Here is a 23,139-nt window from a genome sequence, read left to right as displayed (position 1 = left end):
CTTAATTCATAAAACTGTGAGACAATGAGACATTTTTTTATGGTCAGACACCTTTAAAAACTAAACTACTATAGTAGCCTCGATATGATTATCTTGGGGAAAATTGCAAACTAATAAGGGTTTAAATGATGTAAATGTTTTCCCAGTTGTCTTTTTAGTCTGTTCAGTAAATTGTGTTCATTGTTGGTAACATTACAGTACCACATACAAAACTCACTGATGCTTTTATTTTGTAACACTGTCTCTCTTGTAAGATTTATTATTATTTGCCGTGAGGGTGTAAATCACTTGCTGAAGCGTGGTAATTATACAGTATATTCTGAACTATTTAAAATGATCTGCATCCTATGAAGTGATTGGAGGAACTCACGTTGCCCGGAGCTGAATGTGACGGTTCAGGTAGACTGTGACTGTATGTTCATTAAGAATAATCCAACATCCTCCAATATGTGAGCTTGGTACAATATTGATGTACTTGTACATAGACAACATGCTATCTCATAATTTCAACTTTCTTTGGGTATTCACATTTTCATCTTTTTTTCTACTCCACTACATTTATTTTAAAGCTTCCGTCACTAATGACTTTGCAGATTTAGATTATTAACACGAAATATGATCAACAAATAGATTATGATGTATTAGTATAGGTTAAAATATGACTTGATGTATCTCTATTACTTTATTTAAAGTAGCACTAACTTTACTCGCTGCAACATTCAAGTAAAGGTCTTACAATTATAATAATAATTGAATATAAAATGGGCCATTTTACATAATGAGTACTTTTACTTTTTGTACAATAAGTATATTTTGATGCCAATACTTTTGCACTTCAAGGTTAAATTTATATGTATACTTTTATTGATATAACAGAGTATTTCCACACACAATTAAGAGATCTGAGTACTTCCTCCACCACTGTGTAATTGGTAGTAAATGTTACACAGCTATGAGAAGCAGCCAGTATTAGATCGCATTCAAGGTTCTCAAAGTGTTTGTTAAGGCCAACTCATAGTATAGAAAACATTTGTGTGTGTGTGTGTGTGTGTGTGTGTGTGTGTGTGTGTGTGTGTGTGTGTGTGTGTGTGTATATAATTTAGTAAAGGGCATTCTACAGCAGCTTCGAGCCAAATGATGATGAAATGTGATGCAATAGATGTCCTGGTTGTACAGCTTTTTAAGAGCTACATGTGTTCAGTGTACAAATGCTTCTCCAAAATAATCCACACACACAATCAGAGGGAAACAACATCACCCACCAGCTCCCTGGTTACCACAAGAGTTGGCATAGCAACCAGTGAAGCAGGGTATGCCAGGCTTTGTGAGAAATTCAGAATCACCAGTGTGAGAGTCAGTCGTTTACCAGTCCGATGGAGACTGTATACCTGTGGTGTAAAACCTGATAATTTACCTTTTTAAAATAAATGTGCCAGACGGATTCACATCCCCGACTGAGACAACCTCACGTTTAAAAGATGCGATCGGTCGGCGCTCTGAAGGTGTTTCTGCAGTGATTTCATGAAGTGACAGAGATCATGAAGGTTTTAGTTAAAGGAGAACTGAGCTTGCAATATCTGCCTGGTTTTGATTGCAACGCTGTCATTATTTGTCATCCTAATAAACTGTAGTAACGGTTCCAACGCAGCACTGAAATCCCACATATTTCGTCATATTTCATCAACTCATTCACCTTGTGGTGTTTACAGTAGATCAAAAGATCGATTGTACATTCATACCTAAAATCAAAGGCTACAGTCAGCGGCCAGTTAGCTTAGCTTAGCACAAAGACTTGAAACAGGGGGAAACAGCTAGCCTGGCTCTGTCCGAAGGTAACAAAGTCAGCCTGCACCATTAAAGCTCTTTAACACAAAACAACAATACGCTGTCAGGAGGTTTTGACGATTTGTTGGTTGGGATCATCGTCCTAATTCTATGAAGCCAAAACATGATCTTTTCCTAAAATGAACCAAGTCAGTTTGTTTTCTAAACCATACGGAGATTTCTGGCTGAAGCTCTTAAAAGCAAACTTGTCCCGTGTGCAACATAACCCAGAAGTTCTGGTTTCATTTCGGCTCTCTGTCCATCTAAACCCAGTGTGAGCTCCAATGCAAACCTAGTGAAGGGTCGCTCCTTTTTCTAATATTCTTCTTTTGTGTTTGCCTTCCGGTCAGCGTTGAAGCTTTAATGAGAGAGGCTGTCGCAAACTCTGCGGATTACAAAGCCCTCCAAGAACAATATGTGCTTTTGAGCTTCATAAATAAACTTGACTTGGCTTGTTTTTGTTTTTGCGTCTTTGTGCCACACAGCTCGGGCACACTTGCAGCAGCAGGGAGCTGCGTAGGAACGGGTGGAATACATTATGAATTGGTTATTATGTGACAACCAATCAAATAACCATTTATTTTCTTACTCTAAAAGGCCTTCTACACCAAAATAGGAATTTTGTGATGAAGGGAACTGTTTTGAGCCACGACAGATTCATTTAGGAGTAAACTGAGGTTCGTGTGACTGAGGAGGAGCAGAAAACATGAGACGACATATGGCACATATAGATAGTTCAGAAGGAGGAAATCTCTTTAGATTCAGTGTTTTTCTGATGAGAGGAGAGCAGTGAGCAGCCGAAGAGAGCTGTTAGCAGACAGGACAGTTTGGATGTGGCATCATTGCTACACAGCTGTTCTGTAGAATTTGTACATTCAGTGATAATGGCCAGACACATAATGTGACCCAGTCTCACATTCACATCAAAATTGCTACGTCCTACTTGACAGCTGTCCGCTTCATGGCAGGACACCGAAATACAGATGGCGACAGTGAAAAACTGTATATGGTCTGCAAAATTGATCCTGTAATTAAGCAAAAGAGAAATCATCACTCAGTCTTAATGTTTACTGATTTGTAGTAAAACGATCATGTAGCCAAATCTCATTATATTGTTCTTACGGTAATACATTAATCCCGTAGGAATGAAAAACCTTATAGAAAACTGATCTTTTCCTCATTTAGGGCATGACTGAACAAGAGATCGAGAGAGCTTCCCATCACAAATCCACGTACATACAGCAGTTATGTAGCTGGACTTTGAGATGCATTTAAGAGCAGCGTGACATCGGTACATTTGTCAAGATGTTCTCCTGCATACGTTTCCTGTAATGGAGCATCACAGTAGCAGTTCCATGCAGGCATAAGTGGGGTGCAATTGTAAAAGTCTATTTTTGCACATGGGAAAAAAAACCCATCGTAAATGTGAGTCACGTGTGAATCTCAAGCTTCAACCGTCTCAGAGATCAGGTGAGATTGCGTCAATCGGCAGGAAATTTAAAAATAGATTCGCAGTCGTTGAGGCAAACTCTTAAAGAAAAACTGCCTCCCAGTGCATCTGCTGCTTCTTCCCCACATTGTTCCCCAGCAGAGAGGAAACAACTGCCACTCTCCTGCTCGGTCTGTACTTATGTGGTCCAGACTGAGGTGTCGCTGACGACTGCAGCCTCGGCCGCCTGACACAAACAAAGATCTCCACACTTTCATAACCTCAGCCCCTCTGCACTCTGACATGCTGCTGGCTCTGAAGTTGTGAACTGCAGCGAGGACGCAGGTGTAAGTCAGGTGCATCCTGACGCTTTTTTAACTCAATGAATGTAAGAAATGCACAGCTGCCGTCTCTCCGGGATCTGCCTGAACGTTTGAAGCTGCATTCTTGCAGAATCTAACCCGGCTCTCAGTGCAGAAGGAGCTCTGGCGTGCAGGAAAAAACAAGAATCTGCCGAGGGGAAGTGTTATTCACGACCCAGTTCCACCGAGGGAGAGGACGAAGATGCTGCGTGTTAAGAGTTTATCACAGCATCACCCTCGACTGCTTTCTGACAACTTGGAAGTTTAGGTTCAGGTGTTAATTGGTCCAAAAGTAACGTTGATTTGAATGTTTTAGTTTCCTTAAAAATGCAGATGTGTAAGTGTATGTTCACATATGGACGTTTGTTGAACTGCGTGCTGTAGTGGAAACTATTGTAATGAGATTTGGTCACAGTGCATATTTTAAAGGCTCTTGACATTCAGAGCATTCATTTAGCAGCAAAGATCTGTTATCTATGTAAAGATATAATGGCCGCCGCTATAAGAAGTGGCCGTTTTTAAGCCTCGAATTCAGCATTTTGGCCGTCGCTAATTTGCCTTTTTGCAACCAGATGTGACTTGAGAGGGAGGAGCTAAGTGCAACTGAGCGCTGAATATGACTTTTAGCTGACCAAAAACGTCACAATTAACTTTCACAAACTGAAAACACACTTTGAAAGAGTTAAACGCTGTAACAACCACCAGTCAATCACAAAGTAGAGTTTGATGATGGTTCTTGTTTGTTCTGTCTTCAGGTCCCAGTGAGCTGGATCTCAGTCTTCTGGGTGAAACCAGCAGCCTGGCAGATGTTGCTTGCAAGTACGATGAGGTAAGATCCATTTCTAAGATTTGAATATGGAAGTTGATTCATGATTTTCGATACCTATTGTTACATTTTTTTTAAACGTCAGTTTTGGTACCAATACCTTACTTTTAGAAAGAAAAACTCTTTTTTTGTTAGTTTGTTTATCACATGAACAACGTCTGTAATACAGCCGTGTTTAATGTTGTCTTGAAGTATTAGAAGCAGCTGTACAAACACAGGAACTTTTCTAACATAAAACCTATTTAAAGAACAGATCTGATGAAATGATTTTGCACACAAGACCTGGCAAACCATTAAATTATCATTTTTCTGTAATTGCTGTAATTTTTTTATCTAAAAATTAGATGTTCAGATTACTCTAACGTCGTGGTTACATAAGCATGCAGCCACACTCTCCACAAAAAAAACAAAAACGTATTTTCACCCGTTTCCACATCCTCTGCTTTCACTCTCTCCCTGTTTTTTTATTTGCAAAACCATTAAATGGTAGATAGTTTTTATCAAAAAATGGCAAACGGTGAAACAGTGAAGGCCGGTGATTCAGAGAAGTCCAGAGAGGGACAATGATGTTGTGTAATGCTTGGCGAGGGTGCAGACGAGCATCATTCCTCCACACTAGCAGTGAAGTGTAACCCTGACCTCCGTCTCATTTCCCATCCTCCGAGTGTCTGGAAACAAGTTGCTCAGCTCTCACTTCCTCGTCATCTTCAGCATCTCTCTGTTTCTCTTCTAGTCAACATTCTAACTCAAGGTTTTCATCTTTCCTTGGGAGTGTTGCTGCCTGAAGGGGCTGGTCTTCTAACCAGGCATCGGTGTCCCCGGTGCATGTTCTCTCTTTCAGCAGCAAACCTCTTCACATTCATACAGTGCATCGAATTCACACTTGGGAGCTGAACCAGCCTGGTCTCCTAAAAATAATGTAATAACAAAAACTGCATTGTCGATGAAGTTTTGCGAGAATGTATTTTTTCCAGGATAACGTTTGTATCAAACACGTCCAATCAAAGTCCGAGTAAGAGGTCAGAGGTCAGAGGGGACAGACGAGTCAAACGCATTCACCCAGGAGACGTATGTTTGTGTCCCCATGTGAGTCCTAAAGTAACACTTCTTTTACCCAAAATATGATTTTTTACTCAACCCATCCATGTGCTTTTGTTGCCTAAACCTAAACATAGTTGAGAAGCAGCATAAACGTACAATGCCAACTTTTTATAATAAATTACCACTTTGGTCAGATTGTTTTCGTAAATACAGAAACCCGATCTGTTTAAAAAATCTGATTACTTGCACAATATATGAGCCCAGATTGGTGGAACACTGTTCAGAACCATCATACTTTAATTAAGAGTGGCTCGATGTTGCGTTAACTGAGGCTGCAGTGTTTCACCTTCTTCCTCTCAGCCTGTATTGATATGTGGTGTCTATTGTCCACAGAGCTCGTCACAGTGTTTATTCATCTTCACCAGTCCTGTTCATGAACAGATGTACTCTCACTGCTGGGTGCTTTGGTACAACAAAACATCCTGCTGGGTGTGATTAGCCAATAAAAGCCTCTTAGTCATGCCACAGAACAGTGAGCTTAAAGTGACAGTGAAGGAATAATGAGTAGGTGAAAGTGGTCAATAATTATCAGACACATTCAGTGCCAGCGTAACGCCCGATCCATCCATGCTTTAAACCTTGTAGAGGACAAGGAGAGGGAAAACAGGCGGTTCCTGTCCCTGCATGCGCAGCACTTCCTGTGGCCACGCTCTTTTCTGTGAAGTGGAACGAAGACGCCATGCAGCCTCGTCATCCCACATTTGTGGCCTCGGATGTGAAACAGAGATGAATTTGCTACCGTGGCGATGCACAGAAAAGGCAGAGCGGCTATTCTGAGTCTCTTGAGGAAAATCTCGTGGACATCCGCAGCTCCTTTGATCAGCTCAGACAGGTGACTCACCAGGAGAGTCTGACGCGAAGGGATGATGAGCAGACATGAAGATCGTCATCGTCGTGCTCCATTAGACATCAGTGGGCATTTTAGCCACACCAGAGAAGGGCGCTCTCGTCGTGATCACGTCAGTCTCAACAACATGTCGGATGGTTTTTACTTACAAAACATAGGATGAGCTTTGCAACAGCATTTCTTACTATTTTCTGGATATTTTCAAACCACACAATCAATCGATGAACGGAGCACTATGGAGCATAATCCATAATGAAATGAGCTTCTACAACAGTAAAATCCTGCTTTTACAGTAATGCATGAGTGATAATAATCTAATTTAACATACAATAGCATTTCAGTCACAGGGGACATCCTTCTACTTGTAATACTGTAAGTGCAGCTTCCTGATTATACCTTAAAAACATTTTCACCGCAGGACTTTTATGTGTAACAGAGTATTTTTTGTACTTAAGTAACAAATCCAAATATATTCTCCACCAACTGTAAAATCCAGTTTGATGTTTATGTCAAACAGAAAACTAATCATGACTATTATGGTCACCATCTGATCTTAATTGATCCCGAAATGCTCATACTATTGATTTTTCACTCCTAATGTCAACCTCAGGGAAAACTATCAACGTTTTGCACATTTTACATCAAATTCCCAAAAAGGGAAGTCATGATATTTCCTGAGAAGATTCACGGTCCCCTGTGGAGGAATCATTAAACCCCTGACCGTCACACCAGCAACACATTTAGGCCATTATCTTCACGTGTACACACACTCTGTGGATTACTGGATTGTTGCATCAGTGTGATCAAGTACATTTATTTTTCCAGGTATTCTAGTTCGCTGGTTTAGTCGAAAACCTCTGGTAATTTAATCTGCAGTTCATCAAATCTTTTAGGGATGGAAATGTTGGTCCGTCCAAAATTTTGGTCCAGGCTGAAATATCTCAACAGATAAAAATGATGTCTTGCCAGCAACTGTTCAACAGGTTTTCCTTCATGGTTTGTAAGGAGCACGACAGCGTCACAGAGCGGCTAACATATAGAGACTCAAGGTTTTTGGATGTTGGTGTAGGAGCTTGTGTTTGTGTCCATCGCTCATTATCAACATACAGCATCAGTTTCACAGGAATGTGTGTGTGTGTGTGTGTGTGTGTGTGTGTATTTACATACATATTTTGTCTCCATTACGTGTTGGCAAAGCGTGCTGTGCATGTGTTTCTCTCTCTCTCTCTGAGTCATTAGACCAGTTGGTGTACCCACATGCCAAGCTGGCTCGTCGTTGGCGCCCAGCACTCCCCCACACTGACGCCATTTATTCAACACTCTCGGAGCTCTGCTTCACTTCATTCTGTGTCTCCGCTGTTGTCCTCTACTGCATGTAACAGTAGTTCCACTTTACACTGAGCCCTCTGCAAACAGCCACGTGTCTAAATCCCATACATTAGAAGTCAGTCGAAGAAGAATCGGTGGTCGAGAGCTGCTAACACCTGGAAATATCAAGGAATGTCTTTCAGTCCTCCGTCTGTAGAAGTGGTGTTCTGAGACCAGCTCCACTTTGGTTTGTAGCGCTTTACGCCCGTCACAGAACGACACATGTAGAGCGTCAGTTTTAGCTTCATGTCACCGGCTTTCATTAAAAATGACGTGTAGCTTGTTGCTGTGTCGCTCGTCGTGTAACGCAGCATTAGTAAGATTCATTCTAACGCTACATTTAGAGGATCTTCCTTCTTGTTATTTAAGTATTTTACTACACACACAGTCCTCCAAATCAAAAGGTTGAATTCATATTTCTTTGTCATGTCGCCCTGTAGAACGACACGTAGATGTGTTTACTGAATGCATTTTGTCTGTGCCTCTAAAATGATCACATATCACGATTGATCTGCTTTATGATGGGCCAACACGATGGTTAAGGATTTTTTTTTGATTTCGGCACAAAAACAACTTTGTTTGTGTTTTGGAAACATCATGATTCGGGTTACAGCGACTACTTCGTTCAGGTTAGGGGAGCTCAGTCGTCATGGTTAACAGCTACATGTTTTTCTCAGTGCACATCAGATGTTTTTCACTCAAATGTCTCCTTTAGACTCTTTCTAATAGCTGCATGCCTGAGAGACGCACCGAGTAGACACAACTAGATGCTCATTTTATGTTTGTAACGAGACTTTTGTAAATGTGTTGCACAATTTGAATAGTTTTCTACTGCCGTCAAACATCATGAGAGTGTAAGTTTGTGTTGGATAATGCAGGTTTGTTTTTTTCTAAATTAAAACACAATGACGACATCTGAGTTTTTTCACATTCCCTCCGTACTCCCACAACTTGGTGCTTGCATGACTGATCCGTTTGCCTTTTAAGAGATCCATTAACATTTCAATTTAGAAGCCTTTCTGCTAAATGTGAATAGAAATGAGACAGCACTTAACTACAGAGTCCATTAGGGAAATATTTGATGAATTGTCCCAATTTAAATTACATAATATCATTAAGTCATGCATTCAATACAATTATTTTGTTCACTTTAGTCAGTCATTTATGTCCTCAAATTGCTTAATGCATTCAAATTAACAGTGTTAATGTATTGCTTTGGCTCCCTGACACTCTCACCATGGCTCTGTTGAATTTAATGCAGATGTATTATTTATAATTTTTTTATACACTGCATTGTGTGAGATGTCTGTTAAACATCATGTTGTGGTTCACAGCCCATAAACATTAACATATATGGAGATAACAGATTGCATTGTCATAATGTCGTTCTGTTGTTACTGCATACGTTCAAAAGCGGCCTCCAAGGTTCTGGAGCTCAAAGGCTAAAAGAAGGTGAATGGGGTGTAGGCTGTAGGCTACACCACCTGTGACAAAGTTAGCAGCTGGTGAACATAGTGGAGCGTTTATAAACCTATCGGGGTGTGAATGCATCAGTGGTGCCTAATCTATTTGGCGCCCCTGAAATTACAGGTGGCTCCAGCCTGGGCCCCCCGCATTTGAGATGGTCTAGGACCGTGGACACAAACACGACTCCAAACGAATGCTTACGTTTCTCCATATCTGCTGCAGCAAAGAGTAAATAAGCAACTGTGCGCTGACACATTCACCATATCAACATTACGTGGTGATAATATGTCCAAGATGTGTTCTAAATGCATCTTTGTTTGAAGCAACAATCATTGATTCAGAGATCCGGGAGAAAATTCTCCCTACGAGCGACTCCTTTCACATCACCCATAATCATTTGATCCACTGTTAATATAAATAATGTTTATATATTTAATCATTCACGATCAGCATTATTAACATCACCTGCAGGCTGTTTGTATGCATGTCTTTTTCTGGTGTCACCAGACTGTGGCGTTGTCTTAATGACGCACTCGAGTTATTCGCCGGTCATTTGAGCCCGAAAGAAGCAGACGGCCCAAAGCTGAGAAAGGATCACCATGGAAACCTGCAGCGATGAGGCTTCAGGGAGAGATTTATTTTTGATAACGGTCTCAAACATCTGAATCAGTTGATGTGCGCCTGAATCGAATGACTCATTTAATTATCTCGAAACAGATTGAAGAATGTGGAAAAAATATCTTTCAGCCAATTATCTCTGCCCCGCTTTGACTCGGTTAAGTGTTTGTGATCGTGATGCAGTGAATGAGGCTGCTGACGGTTTCTGTCCTCCTCCGGGCTCCGACCTCGCGTTGGCTCTGCACTTACTCTCTCAAATGCTCTTTCATCTTCAGATAGTGTATATTTTTTAAACAGTTCCTTTGTCTTTCGATCCATTGACTCTTGTCTCTTTTCAACAACGTTATATGGCCACAAGTATGTGGACACCCAGTGTCGGTCTGGATGCTGCAACAACAGTTTCAGTGCACAAAGCCAGGGGGTAGTATTTTAGACTGGTCTGTGGCGTTGACCTAGTCTTAGTTTCATTCTTAGATTATTCTCATGCAAATTAGACAGATTATTTTAAACCCTAAAAGGCAAACTAAGAGCCATGTTTCCTTGGTAGCACTCAGTGACATCTGCTGATCAGTGGCACCAATTGGCGACCAGAAAGCGGAAAACATGGCTCAGAAATTGTTGTTTGTTGGTAATGTTTTGCAGTAAAGAGAAGGAAAAGAGTTTTTAGAGGCTAAAGCTATCTGATGGAAATATATGTAGTGGTGAGACAACACCATGTGTGTCCAAGAGAGCTGTAATCCATTTAATCATTGATTAACCTGCGAGTTATTTGCTCAAATAATCTTATTATTGGTGTTTTATAGAATAGAGTAGAAAATTCCCATCACTTCCTTAAGGTCGCATCTTAAAATGTCTTCTTCTGTCAGACCAACAATCCAAAACCCAAGAAGTAAATCCTCACAATTTAGATGCTGGAACAAACATGAAAAATGACTTTTATCCGTTAATTGGGTATTAAAATATTGATGACACAACCTATTGAAAAGGAAGAAATAAAGATGCATTTGAAAAGTATTATAATACAAATGTTGTCTTCATCTTCACAGGTCGAAGAGGAGGAAGATGATATCGGGTATGCTGAAGGAACCACAGACAGTGAGTTGATGAAATGATTCAAAGTATTGTCTTTCCTCTGTGACCTGCAGGTGACATCGCTAATCACTTATCACCAACGCTTTTATCAGCAGCTACATATTTGTCCTCCTCTGCCTTCTTTCATAAACCAGAAGCAGTCTCCATTCAGCATTTTATCACACACACACACACACACAGTTTCATCTCAGTAAATGCTAAGCGTGTCATGTAACTGTTATGCACCAGAAGCCTGAATTAACTTCTCCTCCCCGCAGCCTGTGTGTGTTTTTATCAGCGTTGCTCCGCATCAACAGTATTGATTGTATAATGGAGGGGGAGGAGGGCTTGTCTGTTGATTCTGTTGCCTGTTGGACCTGATGTTTATCTCGTCAGCTAGCTGTCGCTACGCTAACATCCCCCTGCAGCAGGCAGAGGACAGAGAGGAGGAGGATATTTGCAAGAGCAGTGTTTATAACATGAAATACATTCAATATAAATTCAATTGGAAACCGTTACTTTACAAACACAATGTACAAATCTGTTTTCCATAACTGTGAAATACACGGAAATACAAACTACTGCTGCTCATCACTTTCAAAGATGAACAGAACCTGAAAAACAGGCCGTGATTTAAAGGAACACTGTGTCAGACTTAGTGGCATCGAGTGGTGAGTTGCAGATTGCAAACAATTAAATGCTCCTCTGCTCACCCCTCCTCTTCAGGGAGGGATGGGTATATTTAGAATACAAGAAGAAGCCACTCTTATCAATACTCTGCTCTTCTACATGACTAGATAGAGCAGCAACAGTTATGTTTATGACAAAGTCACTACATAAAGTCATTAATATCTCACCGGAAACAAATGTAAAATGTGAATAAAATGAACATTAACAGAACATTTCTGGATGAAGTTTATAAAAAAATGAAGAACACAGACATCCGTCAGTATCAGTCATTCAACCGTCTGTCCTCCTGGCTGCTTTGTCTTGGCCAGCAGAGAAGTAAAAAAAAAAAGTGTGTGTGTGTGTGTGTGTGTGTGTGTGTGTGTGTGTGTGTGTGTGTGTGTGTGTGTGTGTGTGTGTGTGTGTGTGTGTGTGTGTGTGTGTGTGTGTGTGTGTGTGTGTGTGTGTGTGTGTGTGTGTGTGTGTGTGTGTGTGTGGTATGCTGCACCGCATTTTAAACTCAGATTTTCTTTCTTCTGACAGCTTATTGTACAGGCCAGAAGAAACCAAAGGTCATCTTCATGATGGGTACGTACATGTAGACACACCTCGCTCTCTCTCTCTCTCTCTCTCTCTCTCTCTCTCTCTCTCTCTCTCTCTCTCTCTCTCTCTCTCTCTCTCTCTCTCTCTCTCAAAATAATACCCATCAGCTGCTCTGACATTTTTCTGCATCTTTCAAGTTAACTAGACTGACTGTTGTAGCTCTGATGAAACGCTGCGTTCAGGGGAAACGACAGATGTTCCGTTTGTTTCAGACGACTGAAGGAAAAGTTAATGAAGTAATTAAAAAAGTTTCAGCGTAAACAGTATTCTCCTGTGGAATTTCACGGCTCGTTTCAACACTGCTCATCAGTAGAAAACAAGACACTGATTATTACATGAAGAGAATAGAAGGTGGAAAATGTTAAATACGCCACTACAAGTACTCACAAAAGACATCAAAGTAAGTGTTGAAAAGAGTCTTCATAGTTGTCAGCGTATATGTTGTGTAGATTTACAGTTTATTTATCACATAATACTAATGAGCATATTTGTTATGGACTTATTCATCTGTTATTTTAAAGATGATATGGTTTGGGATAGTTGTTTACCTTTGGCAGGTTTGATGGTCCGGTTTATTATTGTGTCATTATGGTAAATAACATTTACACGCATACACACACCGAAACAATTAGACAAGTCATTTCGCTTTAGACTGGTGTTTTTTGTGATCAATTATTATGCCACAGCATTGAAACAGTGTGGCTTACTCTGCTTATTGAAGACAAATATACTTATTTATTTCCACCCTCTGGAGGCAGAGTGGGTGTTTTTTTGTGATCAATTATTATTCCGCGACGTTGAAGCCGTTTGGCTCAATCTGCTAATCGAAGACAGGACTAGAGGTAAAGGTTAATACGACATCTGGGACACACAGAGTCTCCATTACCCAACGATCACTTTGCTACCACAGGAAAACACGAAAAATACTGTCATTAAAACTTCATCAGTCCTCTCTTCCACACGGCTGTGTGTATTTGCTGATGTATATCATATTTCATTCCTTCAAGCAAGGGAAGAAATCCTAGAATACCTTTTTGCCCAAATTGAATTCGAGGGTCTAATAATCAGAACGAGCCCATTCATTTTATTTCCAGTGGACCACTCCTCTAAAAGAGCAAGCCTATTATTTTTAAACCAGCCCTGCCACTCCACTATTCGGGGAAAAGTGGACACAATAATGTATGAAAATCATAAAACGGTGTCCGTTTCGGCGATGTTTGCGCTAAATGCATCTTCCCTATCTGAATATTTAGTCAAGCATATGAACCCTTGATGCTGCTTTATTTATAGCATTTTACATTTTTCAGGAGCACTCGCAACAGCCAAGTGTTACAAATGTGTCGTAACAACAAAGAGGATTAAAGTCCCATTATAGTCCCAAGAGGACTCACTCATGAGGACTCATCTCTTATAGATGTAAAGGTAATGTCCCCTCGTCTCTGGCTGTCACTCTTTTCCAAACCTGCTCTGCTGCTGGCGCTGCAGCTTCGGGGGGGTTTATCTGACAGACTCTTTTTATCTGGTGGAGACGAAGTGCTCAGAGATACTTTACGCACCCATCTACCTGCCCTGTGAAATGCTGTCGAGAGAGAGCATCAGACCGTCTTTGTACTATGTCGGGGAAAACAGAAAATAGCAGAATTGTATAAGAGTTCTGATGCCAGGTCACAGACTGTAAATCGGACAAATACTCAAATTGGAGTTGAAGGAAAATAAACAAAGAATTGGTTGAACAGATGTTACAGCAATACTGACAATCTATAAAAGAAATAAAGACGCTGTTAACGTCCTGGTTGCTGCTGCATGAGTATCTCTTGCTGTCAGCTGTTGACAGTAGTTGGGCGAGTCGCTTTAATTGACTCGTGGGATACAAGATCACCCACTTTTTACTTTTACTCTTCTTTCTCCATGCTCAGCTGGCTGTTTGCTATTACCGGACTGTTCACTCCCCACCAGCGGTCTCATTGGTGGTCTGATCAACAGTACATCTGTACGTAGAATTACATCCGGGGATTCAATTAAAAAGATGTCTAAATTATGACATTTCTTATTCAAATTAATAAAACATTTTTTCTTTTCTTTTTAAATACTAGGAAGTCTATGTTCTCAAAAGTGCTTTAATTAAAAGTTGAGAGAGAGGATTTTAAAGGTGGTTTTACTTTATGTGGGTTTCTCCATCCAAACCCTCCCCGACGATAAGAACTGATGGAAAAGTTGAAGCAGTGTTCTGCAGCGGTGCTTCACAAAGAAAGTGGAGATGGCGCCTGAGGGAAATGCTAATGTGAGGTTTCACTGGTGTCTCGGCTTTCAGCCTTTTCTTCATCTTCTCTCCTTCATGTCCCGCTGCCCTCCCTCACATCCATCTTCCTCATTTCGGTTTCCTTCTTTTCTGCTTTTAGTAATCAGACTTGCATTTGAATATTGAAAACCCTGATGTTGGTGTGAGGTAATATTGCTTTTCATCTTCAGGTTTAACAATGTTTTGTATCGATACAATGACAATTTTGCACTTTGGTGGCTCTTGATGAAAACCAAGACTGTCATTTAACAAGCAGCCACCACCACAGCCTCGTGTTGAAGGATAAAAGGCTGGTGTTTCCCACGGTTAACAAATCAAATAGAAAGACCAAAAACAACAATTCATTTGTCCTTCTCGCAGCGCTTTCTGATGGTCTGTGGCTCTCAGCTCCGAGCACATTGGTTCCCACTGGTGGTAAAAAATCTCTTCTGCTTAGTGGACAGTGACAATAGAAAAGAATAATATCTTCACAGCAGACTCATTCATCTGCTGGGAATACAGCTAAGAACAGTTTTTTTCTTTCTCTTGATGTTAATAGCTGAAGCATCTCAATTAGTGGAGGAGAGAAACTTGTGTCCTCTGCAGACCTATTTAAATATATGTACGAAGATATTCAGAAAGGTGAAGATGTGTTGGTGGATTTACTGGTTTGAATTGGGATGTAGAAATGTGAATCATCAGCCTGGCAATAAAAATGGAACCTATAATTCTGAATTACTTCACATAATGAAAGAGAAGAAGACCCAAGATGGAGTCTTGAGGTACACCAGATATAACTGGAGGAGTCAGGCAGTTTTCTATTATGATTCAAACGCTTGTTTTTTTCATATTTGATGCTTTTCACATACTTGGGGTGATATTTTAATGAGTGATGCGCCATTTCAACTTCTTCAGTCCCGATACCTGGGCTTTGAGTATCAGCGGATACCGAGAACCAAACCATGATCAACGGTATCAAATACTGCCCTGAGATCAACCAGTAGCAATGAAGACATGATAAAACTACAGAGAATTATCACACAGATCTGCAGCTCTCGTCAGATTTACCAAGCAGTGAGTTTCAGCTCATTGTTTAGCTGTCCAGCCCACAACTTTACTGTTTTGGTCCACTCACTGCTCTCATAATGTTATTTTCGGCTGTTGCCATCTTCAGAGAAAAAGCTCTAACAACACGACCTGCTCAGCACCAAGCAGCAGATAAAGTTTGGTGAACATTTAGCAGCTAAAGAGTTCGAGGTTTTCATCAGGAGTTAAGACGAAAAACAGAGTTAAAAGGAGAGTGAATGTTGTATTTATAGTCAACAGGTGGCCGAATACACAACTGTAAATTCGTGATAATGTTGCTCCGTGACATGCTGGATGTGTAAATAAGAGACTTAAGTTCTCCGTATAAACTTGAAAGAATTCAGTCAATTCACAATTTGTTTCCACTGCGCCACAAAGTGGCCAAAGAAATCTGTTATTTCAGCTTCAAGTGATGCTGTAAAGATCTCACTGTTCCTGAGCATGAAAAACAATCCTGCGTACACGGTATATAAATAATTGAATCAAAGTGGAGAACATTAACTCAAATGAAAAGCAGCGGCACTTTCGTACGGTATAAGACAGCACAGAGGCATTAATAATTCACTTAATCTCGTCTAAAGCTTTCGTCCGTCAAGGCCAGTTAATCTAAACTCCGAATGGTCTCAGGGAGAGGGAACTATCTTTACCCACACAACCAGTTCATGCAGCAGCTTTGAGTTTGGCCCGACAATCCAAGAGAGTCCCGAACAAGTTTCTCGGTAATGTATACAGTCAGGGAACATGTGCTGAATGTACAATGAATGAATCCATAATTTCACCCACTTCTATTTCCTGACTCCCCGGTCAGGTGAGCCGAGCCCCGCTCATATCAGTCCGTGCTCTCGGAGGAAATAGTGATGCAGACGTTTGTTTTTGGAGGAGGGCAGCAACACTGAGAATACTGATGAATGTGAAGCACGTCCTGAGTTTTATTACTGTGCCAAAGGCTGGTTATGATAAATCACCACTGTCTACTGAACACAGCTTCATGGCCATGTAATACAGTTAACCTGCCATCAAAACACCCACAGACCTCACAGCGCCGCAGTCAGACCGCTGAGAAAGTTGAGATTTTGTAATATTCTAAAGGAAGTCAGCTAAGATGTAATTGCTAAATGGGGACTGATTAGAAAAGCAGTGTGTTTTTCTTCTTGTGTCTGTTGGATGTATGCTGCCTGTGTGTGTGTTTGTTCTTGTACGTCCATCTTTGTGAGGACCAGAAATTTTGATTTAAAGGCCTGCTTGGTGACTTTAGGTGAAGCTTAGGTCACGTGTCGGAGAGGCGGGAGATGCTATCATCTTTAGATAAGGGGAGAACGAAGGTTATTTTTAGTCGCTGCTCCTGATGCAGCAGAGCGATGTACGTAGATGCTCGTCCTGGAGCTCCTCAAATACACTCGATTTATAATCACTAAGAACAAGCAATCTACTCACAGCTTTTTTCCCAGCAAAAAAAGGTTCAGTGTAGACTTGAGACCAAGAAATGCCAACCCAACTTCACTACTGAACCCTCGTTCACATGAAAAGGGACAGAAACAATTGTGTAGAGAAAAGTTTAAACCCCTGCCTCCTTTCTCACCTCCACACAGCCGGCCAATGACAGCGTGAAGTGAAGAGAGTGTTCTAGAAGTATAAAGTGGCATGAAACAATATAAAAGTAAAGTACCTCAAATATGTACCTGTAGGTACCACTTAAGGTTACGAGTGTGTGTGTGAGTGTTGAACCAAGGCTCTATAACTCTGCACCCTCACCAAATATGTCAAATCTTGAACAGGAATTTAAATTACAGCATATAATGCATGTGGCATATAAACAGAGAACTGAATTGAATAGATCTGCGCCAGTCGCCATTATCAGATCCTGATATTTGAGTCGGTATCAGCCCGATATCTGAGGTTGGTGCAAACATATAAATACTCACATCCTCTTCTTTCACCTCTCAATTCCCGCCTCGTCATTACTCCGCGACTACTTGGCTGTGAGGATGGACTGAGCCCTGCTTGAATCTTTGTGTGTGTGTGTGTGTGTGTGTGTTCGTTCTCAGGTGGTCCAGGCTCAGGGAAATCTCTCCAGTGTGAGCGGATGGAGGAGAGGTTCGGCCTGCGTCACGTCGCCCTGGGGGACCTGCTTTGTAACGAGCTGCAGTCTCACGGCGACAGAGGGCGTCACCTGCGGGACGTCCTGGAGAGAGGAGAGCAGCTGCCGGAGGTGAGTGGGGCGTTTACATTGTTAAAGTAAATAAGTAAAGTAAATACTACACTACCCATGAGGCATGGTGGCCCGGAGAAAAAGCCAGTTAGAGGCACAAATCAGAGCGGTAGCAATTTCACACTTCTCCATCGTTGCAGTTGAGAAGAAGACAAAAATAAAAAACGTACTTTAGTCTTGTTTTTTACGCCCTGTGACTCAAAGTAGTTTTGCACTGCAAGAGGAGCAATCAAGCTGTAATCAGGCAGACAGCACTATGGAAATAGATTTCACTCTAAAATCACAGTCTTCAATACATCGAAGCACGAGTTTAGAAAAGAACAGACTCAGGGAAGTGGTTTGTTTTGAAATCAAGATATGAAGGAGTAGCAGTTGTTAGAAAGTGGCAGCATGTCTGAACATAAAGAGAAGAATAAAGATGTCACAGAGACACCGACACTGTTTGCCTGACAGCCGATGCTGTGTTCAGCATTAATTATCACACATTTTCTCAAGGCATGGCAACGTCTGTGTGTTCAACAGTCAATTATCGCGACCACGAAGGGATCTCCGTGACATTTTCTGCTGACATTCAGGGTCCCAAGAGGATAACGGCGAATGACTTCTCATACGTTTTCAGTTATAATTATTGTCGTTTAAATAAATACAAATGCAAGGCTAAAATGTCACATTTCTGCTGGGTTCAGCTTAAAAAATGTGATGTTTTGCTACTTTTTGTCCAATGCAACAGTGCAAAACCTTATGATGTTCACTTTTCTGTTAGTTGGTTGGCAGCCAAACTAATTCAAGATGTCACATGAGATTTACAAAATTGCGATGGGCCTTTTACACAACTTCATGACATATCTAAGACCAAATTATTCATGTCACAAATCAGAAAATAATTTGAAATTAATGAATCGTGAAATGTCACAATGTGCAGATTTCTGTCCACATTCAGCGCGGCACTAAACGACACACAAGCTGCAGACAGTTGAACTGTTGTCAGTAAATCAAACCCCGCAGGGATGCAGAAGAGACGAAACCCTTCGACTGGAAAATTGAATGTTAAGCAGTGGAGAAATATTAAAAATGACTGAGGATATCTGCCACAAGGAGGCGATTTGCAGCTGCATGTAACATTAATATGAAATTCGAGAAGAATGGTTGTAGTGAATTTACTAGCAAATAAGAAAAATGCACATTCATATTTTTTTCCCCGCACATTTCTTCAAAAGTCTCTCTCCGACTCTTTAAAAACAAGATGCAAATTCACATTTTGGACATTAGGGTTTGGGAAGAACACAACAATACAAACATTAAACTCTTCAGGCTTTCCATCATTTCAAGTGTTTTAAAAAGTGGAGCATTGAACAGATTTTGAAAGACGCACCGAAGCGCAGATTAACTTTAACTTTCTGTCGTCTAAGTGGAGAAACCTTAAGGCGTTCAAGGCTCAGCTGTCTAAGCTTCTTACAGCACATTAAGGTCATGTTCACCAACATCGTCACCGCCAAACGCTGATGAGTGAGTGAGTGAGCTACAGAGAGAGACGGAGATATTGATTCAAAGGAAAGACGGGATTCGTGACGTGCAGACGCATTACAAAAACTACTTTAACACTAAATCACACATCAGAGGTAAGGGTTTAAACTGAAAGTGAGATTAAACCTTATCTTTGGCTGTAAAAACTGTCACGACACAAGTTCAACGTTACGAAAAGTTACGGTACCGTTTCCTAGCAACGCAGAAAGTGCAATTTAAACTTCTCCGTGAAATATAATCCCTCTGCAGACCGCCAGCTTCCTGTCTGGTTCCACGTGTGTGCTCTCTATAGGGCTGCACATTCAGTGCAATACACAATCAAATACACAATCAAAGTGTATTGGATGCAGTGCAGAGTAGTTTTGAAATGATCTCCTCCATGGCGGTTATAATGTTCGGTTTTTGATTAAACTGTCTTGGAGAGGTGTTGATTCAACTTAATGGTCATTTTGGGGGCTGCAGTTTGTTTGTCATTCGACTGAGAAGTGTTTCTAATAACGCGTCTAATGTGGTGGGCAAATTACTACAAACGTATGAACTTTATGAGGGTCGGCTTTATTGCAGGCCTGCTGTTTTAGACTGTATTAGTTTTAGCTTAGTGGAGCTAATAAACTGGAGTGTGTCTGCCTCGTAAATTGATCAGGACAAATCTAAAACCAGAAATCCCCCTGATAGTTATTCTTAACGTCAGCATATTACAAGTCAAGGCACCTAAAGTTGTGTTTATAATTATAAAAAAATAATTATAATTACATATAAACACGAATCTTTACATCTGTAAAACCAATAAACAGCATAACCCTCTACGGGAGAGTCTGATTGAATAGGTAACCACCAAGAAACAACCAATAATCAGTCACAAAGCAATCAGCAGCAGGAAGCATCAAAGTCGACAAACAACCAGGAAGAGAAGATGATTTGTTTGCATCACTAGCAGACAGAGAGACGAGCACAAGCACACGTTAGAGAGCAATGACTCGCACAGTGAACACTTACCAGAGCTTGTTGAAGTGAAGCAAGCGTAGCTGTAGCTCCAAGCTGCCGATCGGGTTGAAGTGGTCTCTCATGACAAACGATTCTCCAGCAACAAGGTGCAACACAAACAATCAAAGTCCTCTTAAATGATGCCGCTATCGGCAGTTTAGCTTGATTATAAGATAAAACATGACAGGAAGTGTTTGTAGCAGCGTTGCTCGCTGACCTTTAGAGCTTCATTGTGTCATTCAGACTTCTCCTGTCATGTCAGCACTCACTGCCCTGGCTAAGCTGGTGTTCTCTTAAACTATATGTTTGATGACATGAATGAATTCATATTTAAGATGGTTAGCAAACTAGCAGCAGGAAAAAGTCAGGTGGAGATTGACAGCTTTAAGTTTTTTACGGAGGGTGCGCTTGGTTTGTAGTGTGTGGAGTGTGTCACATGAGAAGTAGAAAGTTGTCTGAAGTAAATTGAACTGAGAACGAATGCATTTATTTCCAGTCAGACACTATATTCTTACATTCAGTGGTGTTTTGAAAGTGTAAGCTATGTGCATCCAGTGATTTTCCAATATGAAATGTACAGATTGCATGGTATAATACCAACGAGTTGTATCTTCAATGGTTTTAAATGGATGACACTGACCTGGTGCATAACAGCGCGAATTTAAAAATGCATTTTTTTTCTACTGTTAATCTTTAATTTGGACCTCCAGGCTAATGCAAATATCAAAAACTTGGAAATGAACAGTGCGGTTCTCTCTAAGAAGCTATTTATATATCTTTTTAAGTGTCATTGGCCATTGTACAGGCTCTGTTTTGTATGTTTGGGGTTTTTGTTGACCGTTATTTATCACTTATCCGGGGAAAGCGCCTCAGCATGCTCACTCCCCTTACAAAACATCCTGCGTTGTGTTGATATAATACACTCAGCGTATTGAAATCCAGAACAAAAGCCTTTCGATAAATCCTACTTTCATATTTGCTGACACTCTCCCAGACAAATGTCTGCAGCTGTAGTCTGTGGAGTTGTTCACACATTCATTGTGTTACCTGTCTAGTACAACCTCGGTGCTGGTGGCCAATTAGCAGCTGCTGTTGGAGCCCTTTGGAATTAATTGTGCATTTCTTTTCATGATATTACTCACCAACGTTTTTGTATTCAGGCCTTCTTTAGAACTAGCAGCCTTTCACAAGACCTACCGTATATACAGAACATGAATGCATATATACCTGCAACCACATATATGAATTGATAATTGATACACAGTGACCTGGAAGAGCTTGTTTCAGTTGGTAATCCGACCTGTTGTGCTTCTAAAAATGTATAAATGCATGCATCGCCCAGCTTTTTGTTCTCTGAGTGTATTCACATATGAAGCATGTTTTGGTGTTTGCATGGTAATTCATGCTTGTGCTGTTTGTGTGTCTGTGATGTCCAGGACACACTGCTGGAGCTGCTGTGTGACGCGGCGGCGGTACGGCAGGGGAAAGGGCTCGTGGTCAGCGGGTTCCTCACAGACCTGAGACGGGTGGAGGAGTACGAGGCCAAGGTCAGAGCGCCGGACAGACAGACTGACAGACCAACATGTGCTCAGGGACATGGGATAAAAGAGGGACACGTCAGAAAAATGTCTTTTTTTTTTTACTGATGCAGACTGGTAGTAAAACAACAACACGACTGGAACAACAGTACAGTGACGTACAGTTCAGTGTAAAGTAAAAGAGTAGAAGACACCTGGACTTGCTGCTGACGTCCCTCCTCCTGTGCCTTGTGTGTGCCAGATGGGGGAGCCCAGTGCAGTGCTGCTGCTGAGCTGCTCCGCTGACACCATGTCCAGTCGCTTGCAGTGCCGCGTCAGATCCACCTCCGGCCTCCACCCGGCCTCCGACAGAGACGGCGCCCTGCACAGGAGGGCCGAGAGCTTCCGCAGCGACAGCCAGGCGGTGGCAGCTCATTATGAACGCAGGAAGCTTCTGCACACGGTAACGTTGCTTTTACCCGTCGTGGCAGAATGCGGCGAACCTCTGCCGAGGTTAGAGGTTCAATTCCCACTCCGGGTTAAAGCTCACCCATCTAATGAGAATTAGCTTACTTATATCCACCTGATCTCAGCTGAAATTCATCCGGATGTAAATGCCCCTCAAACACATATTCCAGGCTTTTTTTAAAGTAACATTTTAAGTGTTTTTGTACCCCGGGTACAAAAGGCCTGAATATATACCTCATGATCTCCCAAATTGTTATGTTAAACATATTGGCAGAAGTTTTCTACTTTAGTGTATGTGCATGATCAGAATATTATGTAAAATATAGGACATAGTGATGGACTTTAAAGGGCACACATTGCAAATGTTTGGCTACAAAGCAGATGTACATCTGCAATTTTTTACCCGTTAATCTGTGAAGGGTTTTTCCTTTGATGCGTTACCATTTGTATAAGAAACATGAACACATATCAACAAAGACCATGTAAAAAGCCAATTCCTCTTCTTTTCCAAGCTTTATATTTAAAATGAAATAACCTAAAAACATTCAAGTTAAAATTGTATATCCTCTCTACAATGGAGACGATTATTTTGGAATATTTTTTGAGCTGAAAGCTCAGGTGTAAGCACATGGAGTCACTGGAGTCTCTGCTGACACAATAATCACAGAATTTCTGTTCTTGGTTGAACTGTCCCTTTTTAAAATGAGCCGGGGGAACATTTAAATGCCACATACGATGTGTGTGTGTGTGTATGCTTAAATACCACAGCCAATGTCAGCAGTCTGCTGTGAGCTTGCAGAGGTTGCACTGCAGCAGTCTGCTGTCCTCCACTGCACGTTGAAGACACTGATGGTTTTTGATAGGCCTCGTCTCAGCCAGTGTGTCTCCGTC

The 23,139-nt window shown here is 41.2% G+C and overlaps 1 protein-coding gene across 1 annotated transcript in view; it reads left to right on the top strand.

Annotated features, from left to right (window-relative positions):
- The window catches only part of ak5 (adenylate kinase 5), a 45,452-nt gene that overhangs the window by 21,766 nt on the left and 547 nt on the right, over positions 1–23,139 (top strand). The window contains exons 8-13 of the mRNA XM_079284374.1: positions 4,371–4,444; positions 10,889–10,937; positions 12,123–12,167; positions 17,592–17,755; positions 21,700–21,810; positions 22,043–22,243. Coding sequence (XP_079140500.1) covers positions 4,371–4,444; positions 10,889–10,937; positions 12,123–12,167; positions 17,592–17,755; positions 21,700–21,810; positions 22,043–22,243 — 644 coding nt within the window. The remainder of the gene's footprint in view (positions 1–4,370; positions 4,445–10,888; positions 10,938–12,122; positions 12,168–17,591; positions 17,756–21,699; positions 21,811–22,042; positions 22,244–23,139) is intronic.

Source organism: Melanostigma gelatinosum (genome assembly GCF_949748355.1).
Source record: "Melanostigma gelatinosum genome assembly, chromosome: 15".
Lineage (NCBI taxonomy): Eukaryota > Metazoa > Chordata > Actinopteri > Perciformes > Zoarcidae > Melanostigma > Melanostigma gelatinosum.
The sequence above is the reverse complement of the archived record's forward strand: the minus strand, read 5'-3'. Positions and strand labels throughout refer to the sequence as shown.